The sequence below is a fragment of the Rhinopithecus bieti genome, unplaced genomic scaffold (assembly GCF_001698545.2).
Source record: "Rhinopithecus bieti isolate Rb0 unplaced genomic scaffold, ASM169854v2 scaffold_29928, whole genome shotgun sequence".
NCBI classification, from domain to species: Eukaryota; Metazoa; Chordata; class Mammalia; order Primates; family Cercopithecidae; genus Rhinopithecus; species Rhinopithecus bieti.
In genome coordinates this window covers 2528359-2541908 of record NW_016814053.1, presented here as the reverse complement: position 1 = coordinate 2541908, position 13550 = coordinate 2528359, and the positions used below count along the sequence as shown (strand labels likewise).

Genomic DNA, 13550 nt, shown 5'->3' with positions numbered 1-13550 from the left:
GCAAGATTTCTTGTTTTGTTTTCTCTTTTGTCTTCTGGTACTCTCACCCCTGGAACTAAGAATCCCCTGAGGATAATTCAATAAGAGAAGTCCTTCAGCAATTCATCTTAAATTCTGAAAGAGTAGGAAGAAAGCAAACCCAGGTCAATCTACTCTCATTATTCCTCATTTCCTCCCACCCTGGAGTGCCCTTTGAGACTCACAGGTCATACCTTCCCCTCCAGCCTAGACCATGGCAATGGGCTCTCCTAATTGGTCTTCCTACCTTCCTCTCTCTTCTGTGATACCACCAGATAAACATCCTTAAAATACCAGTTATATTAAATCTTCTGTTACAAAGTTTTGGGCATGTCACACTATCTACTGAAAACAACAACTCCCAGCTAACCTGCAAGCCCATCCATATCTGGCCACAGTCTTTCATTCCAAACCCTGCTCACTTCCAGTCTATCTGCCTGTAATTAGAAGATGTAGGTTTGAGTCTCATTTCTTCTTCTTATAAGACGTGACAATTAGTCAAGCCTCTAAGTCTGCATTTCTCTCATCTCTAAGTGGAAGCAGTGATGACAAACTCACAGAGCTGCCGTGAGGATTTAAAAGAATAACGAGTGTGAAAGCCTTGTGTGGAAGCCCTCTATTAACTCTCAGGCCGTTTATGACATAGAACTGCCCCATTCCTGCCAGGGGCCTGTGTTCACATGCACCTGTTCCTTGCGCTGTTTTCCAACTGCTTTCCCTCACCTTCAAGAAAGAAGCTTAGGTCCAATACGCTGTGAAGTCTTCATTGGCCACACCTGTGAGCAAAGCCTCTCTCTTCTGTAATTCTCCCTATCTTGAATTCTCCCTGCCTTTTCCTGCCATACATAACACCTTAGCCTAATTTGTAACAGAAAGGGGACGGAAAGGAACAAGTATTTGTCTAATGCTTACTAGCAGCTGGGTACTTCACATACATTATCTTCCTTAATTCAATATTCACAACGACCCTGTGCAGTAGGCGTCATCAACCCCTTAGTAAAAAAATGGGAAAACTTAGAGAGGGAGAAACACCTCACCAAGGTTATAAAGGGTATGTGGCCAAGGACAGATTTGATCCCAAGTCTGAGTGACTCCACAGCCCATACTCTTTTTCCACAACATCATGCTGCCTTTCGATTCTGAGTAACAAAACTGATTCCAAAGAGACCCATAGAAATCCCTGCTGTTACTTTATACCTCCTATTTGTGTCCTGTCTCCCCAACTAAACAGAAAGCCTCTTGAGGTTGAGAACACATGCCTTTTACTACATCTGTATGTCTCACTCCATTTACACCTTCTTATTCACTAATGATCAGTTACAGCACTCTACTGAGCATAAAAAAAATAAAAAATAAAAAAAAGCTGACATCCACTGAGGGCTCACTCTCTGCCAGGCACAACTGTAGATGTGTTTCATATATTAATTCATTTAATTATCACAGCAATCTTGAATAGACTATAATTACCCCATTTTACAGATGAGGAAGTCAAAGCATTAAAAGTAAGTTTACACAGCTATTAAACGACAATCCTGGAAATCAAACCTGGCAAGTCTGACACTAGAGCCATCATTTTTTAAGACTGTGAAATACACAGGACTGTTATACTTCTAGACCTTAGAGTACCTATTAAACTTCTAGACCTTAGAGTACCTATTAAACTAAAGTCTATGACATTTTTAATTAAATCTCAAACTTGAAAGAATGGGGAAATTTACCTCTTCTAGTAATAGAAGAATTGTTACAGACTAAACCTTTCACAAAAGACAACTAGAAAAATTGGACAAAATATTTTTTTAAAACTCTTCTTGAAGGTGTCAGAGAGCTACCAAGGCAGTGAGATCTGGAGCCATTTAGATCCTGGAGAGAAGGGGTGATCAGAGAGGTGAGCCTGACACCATATTTCTCTTTGAGACAGAGCTACCAAGTCAAAGGAAAGCAAGAAACTAGAGGCAAAAGAACACAGAACAGATGACACAAAAAAGAACGTAATAAGAAAGTATATTTGAACCTCAATATATAATGATTACATAAAATATAAATAGACTAAATACTACAATTAATAAAGTTTATTATGTCAGAAATCAGAACCCTACTATATGGCACTTACAAGAGATATATATTAAATGCAAGAATTTAGAAAAGTTGAGATCAAGTAATAGAAAAACATATATCATGCAAACACTAATCAAAATAAAGATATACAAATATATCTCGACAAAGTCGACTTTAAGTCAAGAAGCAATATTGATCACAAAAAAGGTGAACATTTTATGATGAAAATGAGAATCCACCTGGAAGATACGAAAACTAAATTATAGGTTGGGCATGGTGGCTATTGCCTGTAATCCCAGCACTTTGGGAGGCTGAGGCAGGTGTATCACCTGAGTCAAGAGTTTAAGACTAGCCTGACCAACATTGTGAAATCCTGTCTCTACTAAAAATACAAAAAATTAACCAGGTGTAGTGGCACATGCCTGTAATCTCAGCTACTTGGGAGGCTGGGGCAGGAGAGTAGCTTGAACTCAGGAGGCAGAGGTTGCTGTGAGCTGAGATCACGTCCCTGTACTCCAGTCTGGGCGACAAGAGTGAAACTCCGTTTCAAAAAAAAAAAAAACACTCAACTAAGTCATAATATTATTAGGCATATGTACCTAACAACATAACCTCAAAAAAACTAAAACAAAAATTGACAGTACTAAAATAGGAATAAACAATTCCACAATCAAGATGAGGTATTTTAATAATCCTCTTTGAGTAACTGAAAAAACAAGCAGTCCAAAAAATCAGTAACAATAGACCAAATTTGAACACGATTAATAATCCCGATTTAATCGACATACATAGAATACTGCATGAAAAACAGCAGAACACATTCTTTTCAAGCATATGGAAAATTTGCCAAAATTGACCATACGTTAGTACATAAAGCGAGTCTCAACAAATTTCAAAAGACTAAAATCATACACAGAATATTCTTGGATCTTGAGATAATTAAGGTAAAAATCACTAAAAAACATAATCAAATGCCCAAATGCATGGAAGTTATAAATCATACTTCTAAATAATCCATATAGTCAAGGAGGAAATCACAATAATATTATAAAGTATTTGGAACTAAATGATAATTAGAACACACTTCAAAATTTGGATGCAGCTGAAGTGTGGTTTCGGTGAAGTATGCCTTAGTGCATAAATTAGAAAAAAATAGTAAATATAAATTATTAGATGGTATTAAGTACTATCTGAAGAAATTTTTAAATAATAACATTAAATCCAAAGAACATATGAGAAAGGGAATAATACAGGTAAAACCAGAAATTAAAAATATAGAAACCACATAACACAGAAGATGAACAAAGTCAAAGTTGGCTCTTTGAAAAGACTGACAAAATTAATAAACTTCTGCTGTGAGTGTTGGCTGCTTCTCCTTATTCTTAGATAACAGAAGCCATCACTCCTAAAAGGTTACGCCATCCTCCCGCCCCTCCTCCACTGCCTACCCTAGGGGAAGGCAGAAACAACAGGCCCTTTACCTCAAAGCTTAACACCCCGCCTGAATCAGGCCAAAGCTAGACTTTGCTTGAGGTCACATCCTTGTTCTGCTCTTCCCCCTTTCCAGTGCTACTACCCTCATTCCCTTTGGGATTTTTTTCCTGAAGAACATTTCCTCAATAAATCAAACACACCAAATCTCTGTCTCAGGCTTTGCTTCTAGGAGAATACGACCTAAAACTGAAACTAAACAAAACCTAAATGAGAAATAAATGTAAAATTAAATAAACACATAATAAATAAAATACAATACTCATGAACTTGAAGACTCAATATTAGAAAGATACTAAGTCCACCAAATTGATCTCAAGTCCCCCAAATAGATCCAATGCAATCCCAAAGTCCCAGCAAGTTTTCTGTAGAACATAAGTGTATTTCAAAATGTATACAGAAATGGAAAGGGTTAAGAATAGCCAAGACAAGCCGGGCGCGTTGGCTCAAGCCTGTTATCCCAGCACTTTGGGAGGCCGAGACGGGCGGATCACAAGGTCAGGAGATCGAGACCATCCTGGCTAACACGGTGAAACCCCGTCTCTACTAAAAAATACAAAAAACTAGCCGGGCGAGGTGGCGGGCGCCTGTAGTCCCAGCTACTCGGGAGGCTGAGGCAGGAGAATGGCGTAAACCCGGGAGGCGGAGCTTGCAGTGAGCTGAGATCCGGCCACTGCACTCCAGCCTGTGCGGCAGAGAGAGACTCCGTCTCAAAAAAAAAAAAAAAAAAAAAAAAAAAAAAAAAAAAAAAAAAAAGAATAGCCAAGACAATCTTGAATAAGAAAACCAAGCTGAGGAACTTATACAACCAGATATCAAGACATATTATAAAGCTATAGTAATTAAAAGACTATAGTAGATTAAGATTGACAGACAATGGAGAGAAATAAGAACCTACCACCAGACCTCTCTCTCTCTGCATATAGACACTGATATATGCAAACATTAGCATTGCATAGTGGTGGGGAAGGTTCATTTAATAAATGGCTCTAGACCAATTAGACGTTCATGTGGACCCCTGCCTCCATACAAAGATCTAAACCTGTGGATTATAGCTTTACAGGTAAAAGATAAAATAGAGTTTCCAGAAGACAACATAGAAGAGTATCTTGATAATCTTTGAGTAAGCAGAGTTTTATTATAAATGACACAAAAGTTACCATAAAGAAAAATATTGGTAAATTGGTCCACATTAAACTTAGAAATATCTCTTTATCGGCCGGGCGCGGTGGCTCACGCCTGTAATCCCAGCACTTTGGGAGACTGTGGCGGGCGGACCACGAGGTCAGGAGATTGAGACCATCCGGCTAACACGGTGAAACCCCGTCTCTACTAAAAATACAGAGAAATTAGCCGGGCTTGTTGGCGGGCACCTGTAATCCCAGCTACTCGGGAGGCCGAGGCAGGAGAATGGCGTGAACTCGGGAGGCGGAGCTTGCCGTGAGCGGAGATGGCACCACTGCACTCCAGCCTGGGCAACAGAGCGAGACTCCGCCTCAAAAAAAAAAAAAAAAAAAAAAAAAAAACATCTCTTTATCATGACATATCATTAAGAAAGTGAAAAGACAAAACAAAATAATAGAATATATTTACAATACAAATAATTTTCTAATGACTCATATCTAGCATCTACGAAGAAATTCAACAAATAAAAAGAAATACAATCCACCTGAAAAATGGGCAAAAGACATGAACAAGTACCTCACAAGAGATGATATCCAAAAGGCGAATAAACATATTAAAAGTTGCCCAACCTCACTGGTTATTAGGGAAATGCAAATTAAAGCCATATTGATATATCAATATGAGGGCAAGGATTTGAAGCAACTGGAGCTCTCATACAGGATTAGTGAGAGAGTAAAGTGGTAAAGTCATTTAGGAAAACTTGCACTATAATTATTAAAGCTGGCCATATGGATATCTTATTACCCCACAATTCCACTCCTAGGGTATACCCCGGTGACATTCTTGTACATGTTTACAGAATACAGGTTCAAGAACATTCATAACAACAATATTGTTAATTTCCCCAAACTGAAAGTAATACAATTATAATAAACAACACAATAGATCAATAAATTTTGGTATATACAAACAATGGAATAGTATATAGCAATGAAAATAACCAACCTACAGCTATACTATACACATCATGAATAAAATCAAATATAATGCTGGGTGAAAAAAATAAAATATATCCTATATAATTTTACTTTTATATAAAGTTCATAGACAAAACAATATTACTTAGAGATGCATATACAGGTGGTAAACTATAAATAAATGCATAGATATGATTACCATAAAATTCATCTAAGAATTCCATCTAAGGACTAAGGATTACATCTAAAATAAGGCTTACTGGATTAGGAAGTAAAATACAGAGGACTTCTAGAGTGTGGGTGATGCTCCTTTCTTGACATAGGTGATAGTTACATGGGTGTTCAGTTTATAATTGTTCATTAAATCATGTATTTTGCTTATTTTGCTAAATTTCAACATTAACACATTTTTAAAAACAAACTAAATAAAAAGATTGCATTTGCCTTACGTTACACACCTACAATTTAATGAATTCATTAGTAATGACTTAGAGTAATATGATAGATATGCAAATAATGGTTATATTGTATTAAAATGAATGTTCGGTTTCTAGAACCAATTGAAAATATCTTATTTATTATATCTTAAATTACTCAGCATTCAGGATTTTGCATTGTAGAGGGGATTCCTATATTTAGTTAAACTTAGATATTAAAGCCATTTTCAAGAGTATGTGATTATGTGAACTCACTGTCCTAGGAAGTGGTGAGCTACTTTTCCCTGAAAATAGTTAAGTAAGTTTCAGAAATTCTCTCTACGATGGAATTCTATCTATGACAGTTTATTGTACAAAAAAATTCCTAAAGTTGTTAGAGTAACATACTCCAAGATGTCTTACAGTATGAAACAACAATGTAGAATAATTTTTAAATTGAGGCCATGTATCCTTCTAAGACTTTCTCACTCTCCCCCCCCCCCATTTGCTAACATTTATATGCATGTACAACTATAAACAATTGAGCATTAGGTATAGAATAAGATTATAAAGTTAGGGTAGTCTACAAAATAGATTTTTTTTCTTTGAAACAAAGTCTCACTCTGTCACCAGGCTGGAGTGTAGTAGTGTGATCTCAGCTCACTGCAACCTCCACCTCCTGGGTTCAAGTGACTCTCCTGCCTCAGCCTCCTGAGTAGCTGGGACTACAGGTGTGCGCCACCACGCCCAGCTAATTTTTGTATTTTTAGTAGAGACAGGGTTTCACCATGTTATCCAGGATGGTCTCAATCTCTTGACCTCATGATCTGCCTGCCTCGGCCTCCCAAAGTGCTGGGATTACAGGTGTGAGCCACCTCACCCAGCCAACAATAGATATTTTTAAACTGCATCTTGTGTCTTGTGGCCCAATTCTTTGTACTTTTTTTTTTTAAGATGAAGTATCACTCTGTGGCCAGGCTGGAGTACAATGGCACCATCTGGGCTCACTGCAACCTCCGCCTCCCGGGTTCAAGTGATTCTCCTGCCTCAGCCTCCCAAGCAGCTGGGACTACAGGCACACACCACCATGCCCAGCTAATTCTTGTATTTTTAGTAGAGACGGGGTTTCACCATGTTGGCCAGGATGGTCTCGACCTCTTGACCTTGTGATCTGCCCACCTCAGCCTCCCAAATTGCTGGGATTACAGGCGGGAGCCACCATGCCCAGCCTTTGTACTTATTTTCTTAGAAAGTTTGTCTTCTTTATCTGGGATACTGTGTAAAAGTATTTGGCAGCCTCCTTAAATTCTCTAGAAAGTTTCTTATGATAAAGTTATGAAAGATATATAAGTGACATTCATAGGGCTCAAAAATGATGCATGAAATGTTTGCTTTCACTTTTAAGAAGAAAATAAAATTAAAGAATAAACTTAAGGCAAATCTATCTACTACAAAATTATAAAAGAGACATCGTTAGAAGAAAATAAAAGAAATATCAAACCCGAAAGCCATGGGTTCCCTTCTGTGGTAACTGGTTAATAAACTGTCTCAGATTAGAATGACTTAAAAACATATAAAACTACTTAAGAAAAGGAAGACTGTTAATAAACATAGACATGTAGAAATAGCCTACACTGTATCAAAATAGCCTACTTTGATCCCTTGTAAAGATGAACCAGAGTCTCACCTTTAACAAAGGATAATTGATACTTGCAACCCACATGTTGGTAAATGGAGCTTCCAAGACAATAGCATCAGCTGGGCATCCTTGAAAATTAAAGAAAGAAGGAAAGGAATCAGTACCTCCCCTATTCAAATACCATCTTTCCTAGATAAGGGGTCTTCAAGATCTTGTACATGAGCTATGTGCACCAAAATTATTTGTGAAGGTTATTAATAATGCAAATTCCTGGACCCCACCTCATATTTATGAGTCAGATTCTCCAGGGTGAGGGCTGAGAATGTGCATTTTAACACACTTCCACCCTCCCCTCCCCAAGAGGTTTCTGTGCACATGATGATAATTGAAAACCACTACCGGCCGGGCGCGGTGGCTCAAGCCTGTAATCCAGCACTTTGGGAGGCCGAGACAGGCGGATCACGAGGTCAGGAGATCGAGACCATCCTGGCTAACACAGTGAAACCCCGTCTCTACTAAAAAATACAAAAAACTAGCCCGGCGAGGTGGCGGGCGCCTGTAGTCCCAGCTACTCCGGAGGCTGAGGCAGGAGAATGGCGTAAACCCGGGAGGCAGAGCTTGCAGTGAGCTGAGATCCGGCCACTGCACTCCAGCCCGGGCGAGAGCGAGACTCCGTCTCAAAAAAAAAAAAAAAAAAGAAAAAAAAAAGAAAACCACTACCTTCTTCTATGAACACAACCAGGTCATCGTGGCTTGGATAACTAATGAAAGCAAGGCCGGGCACGGTGGCTAACGCTTGTAATTCCAGCACTTTGGGAAGCTGAGGCGAGCAGATCATGAGGTCAAGAGATTGAGACCATCCTGGACAACATGATGAAACCCCATCTCTACTAAAAATACAAAAATTAGTTGGACGTGGTGGCACACACCTGTAGTCTCAGCTACTCAGGAGGCTGAGGCAGGAGAGTTGCTTGAACCCGGAAGGTGGAGGTTGCAGTGAGCCGAGATTGCGCCACTGCATTCCAGCCTGGTGACAGAGCAAGACTCCGTCAAAGGAAGAAAGAAAAAAAGGAAGGAAGGAAGGAAGGAAGGAAGGGAGGAAGGAGAGAGGGAGGGAGGGAGGGAGTGAGGGAAGGAAGGAAGGAAGGAAGGAAGGAAGGAAGGAAGGAAGGAAGGAAGGAAGGAAAGAAAGAAAGAAAGAAAAGTACTACAGGAAGACAGTGTTCTGCAGTCCATTGCTAAGAATGTGCCAGAGGTTGACTGGGTTGTTTTGGTCAACACTGCCTCTGAGAACAATTAGAAAAGGTATGGTTGGTTAAGGTATGTATACATACATGTTTGAATAGATATTAGAGCTACTGGTCAGTGAGAAACTGCAGAACCAATACCAAAAGAGAGAAGTCTAGAGAGTTTCAGCTGCCTTTTCCCTCAACTCAGTTGAAAGTAATAGTTGTGGCTGAGAGGATCAGAAACGAGACAAAACTTTCAGCATTCTCACAAAATCCAAATGGCAGAAATTAGAGTTCAGGATCTGACAAGAAAGAGGACCCCAGAACATTTCTCAGGTTTTTGGTTATGATCTCAAAGAACTACACTCTAGGAGTAATGTGAACTGGAAACAGACCTGCCATCATAAAGACTGAAGACCAGCTTCAGATCAGCTCAATCTCTGATTAGATTAAGGTGATCTGTCCCTACCATAACTGCCTTTCAGGGGAAGAGTAAATTATATCTGGAAGAAGATAATATCACTTCAAGCCTCAAATCATTTCTATGATTTTCCATAAACCATGTGTAGCCCTTAATCAAAAATAGCCATACAAAGATGAGTAAAACACACACACACAAAAGCAGATAATTGTAATGTAAATATTTAAATTGTATGGCATTAGGGTAATGAATATTTGCATTTATATAGCATCTCTATATATGGAGTAAATTCTAGTTTTAATTTTTTAAAAGTGACTTGACCCTGTTCACAGAGATTCTAATTCTCCAAATCAGCTATGGTCAAAGATTCTGATACAAACAGATCACTTTGAGAAACCCTGACATAAATACTACTAAGAAGGACTGCAGAAACCAGTTCTGTGTATTATTTAATGATACAGTATTTTTTATCCTGTAATTTAAATTAATTTCATATCACCAGGAGGACTCTTTTTGTTTGTTTTTTTTTTGAGACGGATTCTTGCTAGAATGCAGTGGCGATCTCGGCTCACTGCAACTTCTGCCTCCTGGGTTCAAGCAATTCTCCTGCCTCCACCTCCCGAGTAGCTGGGATAACAGGCACCCACCACTGTGCCCAGCAAATTTTTGTATTTTTAGTAGAGACAGGGTTTTACCATTTTGGCCAGGCTGGTCTCGATCTCCTGACCTCGTGATCAGTCCGCCTCAGTCTCCCAAAGTTCTGGGATTACAGGCATGAGCCACCACACTGGCCAAGGAGGATTGTTTCAAAGGTGATTTTAACTTGTTCCTTCATATTTATTTTTAACTGCAGAACCTGAAAACACAGCTATTATTTTATATTCAATGGAGATAAAAAAAAGAAAGTCCATTGCACTGCCAGAAACCATCTAAAGTTGGGATGCTTTTGGTGTCTGTATGTTCAAAGTGTACACAATAGTCTCTTGACTGTTTTTACTTTCCCATCTTCAGATGGGAAATTATACCACTTAAGCATTTTATATTACCTTTTTCTTCTAACACTTTTGCAGCATTTGTTGCAACTCTGTAAAGCAATGAGAATTAGTACAAATGTTAAGCAATAACTTAACAGTACAAAATGCAACTTCTGATATGAACATCTGATAAAAGCTCTGGGCTCTCTGGTTAGAAAAATGCATATAGATACAAAATTTGCACACTATGTCAAAGGGTTCCACAGGCCCTATATTAAAGGTCATTTTCTTTCTTTCTTTTTTTGTGGGGAGACAGTCTCCCACTGTCACCCTGGCTGGAGTGCAGTGGTATAATCTCAGCTCACTGCAACCTCTACCTCCCTGGGCTCAAGTGATTCTCCTGTCTCAGCTGCCTGAGAAGCTGGGATTACAGGCATGCACCATCAAGCCCAGCTAATTCTTGGTACTTTTAGTAGAGACGGGGTTTGGCCATGTTGGCCAGGCTGGTCTCGAACTCCTGGCCTCAAGTGATCGGCCCACCTCAGCCTCCCAAAGTGCTAGAATTACAGGTGTGAGCCACCACGTCTGGCCAAGGATCCTTTTCTTTAAAACTCTCAGAAAGACTTGGACTTCAATGTAATAAATAACCATACAGCTGAAGGGACCTTCTGTTGTTTTACAAATAGCATGGTGAGATGGCAAGATCTTCAGCCACTTCTAGAGTGTGAAAGTGATCAGCAAAGAGTCCCTGTCTTCTGGCTCAGTGCTCCTTCCACTAGTGACTGCTGCCTTTGATAGGACACTAAAGCCTCAAGGACCTGCCTAAGGACACATTTGCAGATCTTACTTACCCCGTACCCAGAGAGTGGCCCCAGAGACACACGGGAGTGATGCCACTTCTTGCCTTGGTCCACTCATAGACACGAATGGCATCTGTAGTCAGTCCCTCCTCTGTGGGCTTACCCGTAGAGTCCCCAAATCCTGGCAGCAAGAAAAGCAAACAGAGTATCACTGCCTTCAAAATGAGGGGTCATCAGAGGCCCCCCACTTATTGAAAAATCTTTGTACACCATTCTTAACACATACCTCTGTAGTCAACAGACAAGACATGAAAGCCACCATCACTCAGCACCTAGGTAACAAAGGAGCTGTTATCACTTTAATTAGAAGATGTAAACAGAAAAGGCTTCTCCTCCCTATATCCATCCATATCACATCACAAGGAGGGCTCTTTCAAAGGTAATTTTAACTTGTTTATTAGATTTATTTTTTAACTGCAGAACCTAGAGAAACAGCTAGTATTTTATATTAGATGAAGATTAAAAAGAAAGTTTGTTGCATTGTCAGAAACTCTCTAAAGTTAGGATGCTCTAGGTATCTGTACGTTCAAAGCACACACACTAGCTTAACAGGTGGGGAAAGATGTATTTTTGAAGTCTGGTGTTTGACTTCCAACTTGAGAAGCCAAGGCTCAGTGGGAGAGATGGAGAGCAGGAAGGCTGAGCAGGGTCAGACACCCAGGGTCTCATGCTGGCTCTGCCGCTTACCTGCTGTGTGACCTTGGCCAAGTTATTTAACATTTACATATGTAAATATTATTCTGAAAAGTGAGAAACAATAATAGTCACCTTTAGGTCTACGAATGTCTTTTTTTTTAAATTCCTTGAGAATAAGAACTCTACACAGAATTGTAGTAGAGGCAATCAAAAAGTGGAAGCTATTTATATTAAATATGAAGAAAGTTAATTTCAATAAAAAAATAAAGAGATCACTCTAATATATGAGACCACTGCCAAGCTTTTAGTAGGTAAAGAAGGAGAGACTATGAAAACATAATTTGTCATGAAATGAAATACAATGATTGTTGGGTGTGGTGGTGCAGGCCTGTAATCCCAGCTACCAGGGAGGCTGAGGCAGGAGAATCACTTGAACCTAGGAGGCTAATGTTGCAGTGAGCAACCAAGATCACACCACTGCATGCCAGCCTGGGCGACAGAGACTCTGTCTCAAAAAACAATAAATAAATAAATAAATAAATAAATAAGAAGAAATACAATGATAGATAAAGAGAGATAAAAAAGGACAAAATTTTACTGTGCCGACACTTTTGAAACTTTATTTAATCCTCACAACTGTACTGTAAAGTAGACATTATCCCCATTTTACAGATAAACTGAGTCTTGTGGAGTTTAAGTAACTTATTTTAGATCGTCCAATTCGCTAGAATTAGAACGAAGATTCACTCCTGGGTCTTCCTCTGTCCAAATACTGTGCTTCTCCTACTGCATTTTAGATCCGGTGGCAAAACCTCATTAGGAACTTGTAAATACAAATTGAACTAATAATGAGGAGCTAAATGTAGCTCTTACATATCTGTTACATTCCCTCCAAAAAAGTTAGCCAAGGCACATGGCGGCTAAGCATCCAGGAAAATGGGAATATCCATGTGTGTTGCAGCACGTGTTGAAGGACCACTAGGCAACACAATCCAAGAACAATACCAGCAGCACACCCTACACCTGAGAATTCACCTCTAGAAAAAAGACACGAAAGAAGAAAAAGCTAGGTGCTTATAGTTTTCTGAAACAATACTAGTTAAAACAAATGCAGGGAGAAAAAAAAATCTTATATACAACAGCAGTAGAATAGTTAAGTAAACAATTGCTTATAAATATAACTGAGAATGATATAGCCTTTAAACTGGATAACTATCATGACTGTGAAAACATGGAAGAATGTCTACAAAATAGTTTGAAGTAAAAAGCACAACATAAAAGTGCATATAGATACAATCATAGTAACAAAAGCTTTTATAAAGAGAAATAAAAACTAGGTGGGAATGCAAATAAATAAAAATAGCTGTATTAGTCTGTTGCCGTGATGAATACATGAATGAACGAAAATTTAATAATGAAAATTTATTTTTTTTTAAATCTCCTCTCCAGAGGAGGGAAGGAAGGGCTAAGGAAGTTTGGTTCTGTTGGGGAATGATGACAGTGGCATTTGCTACCCACAATCTGCCTGGGGGCAAAGTCCTGCCATACCAGCCGTTCTCCTCCCCCACCCATCCTAACTACCACAAGGATCACCTGTCTGCATTTCACACCCACAGCTCTTCTCCTTTCTGGGAACACTGAGACAGCTCTGAGTGGGAGGGGAAAAGCACGCACATCCTCATGGGCATCAGCTTTACCGCATTCCATGT

General features: G+C 39.3%; 1 protein-coding gene across 1 annotated transcript in view; it reads right to left on the bottom strand.

The window, feature by feature from the left end:
* ABHD12B (abhydrolase domain containing 12B) overlaps nt 1-13550 on the bottom strand; it is a 33788-nt gene that overhangs the window by 6234 nt on the left and 14004 nt on the right. Inside the window, 4 exon segments of the mRNA XM_017849536.1 lie at nt 7770-7849; nt 10418-10455; nt 11197-11326; nt 11432-11477. Coding sequence (XP_017705025.1) covers nt 7770-7849; nt 10418-10455; nt 11197-11326; nt 11432-11477 — 294 coding nt within the window.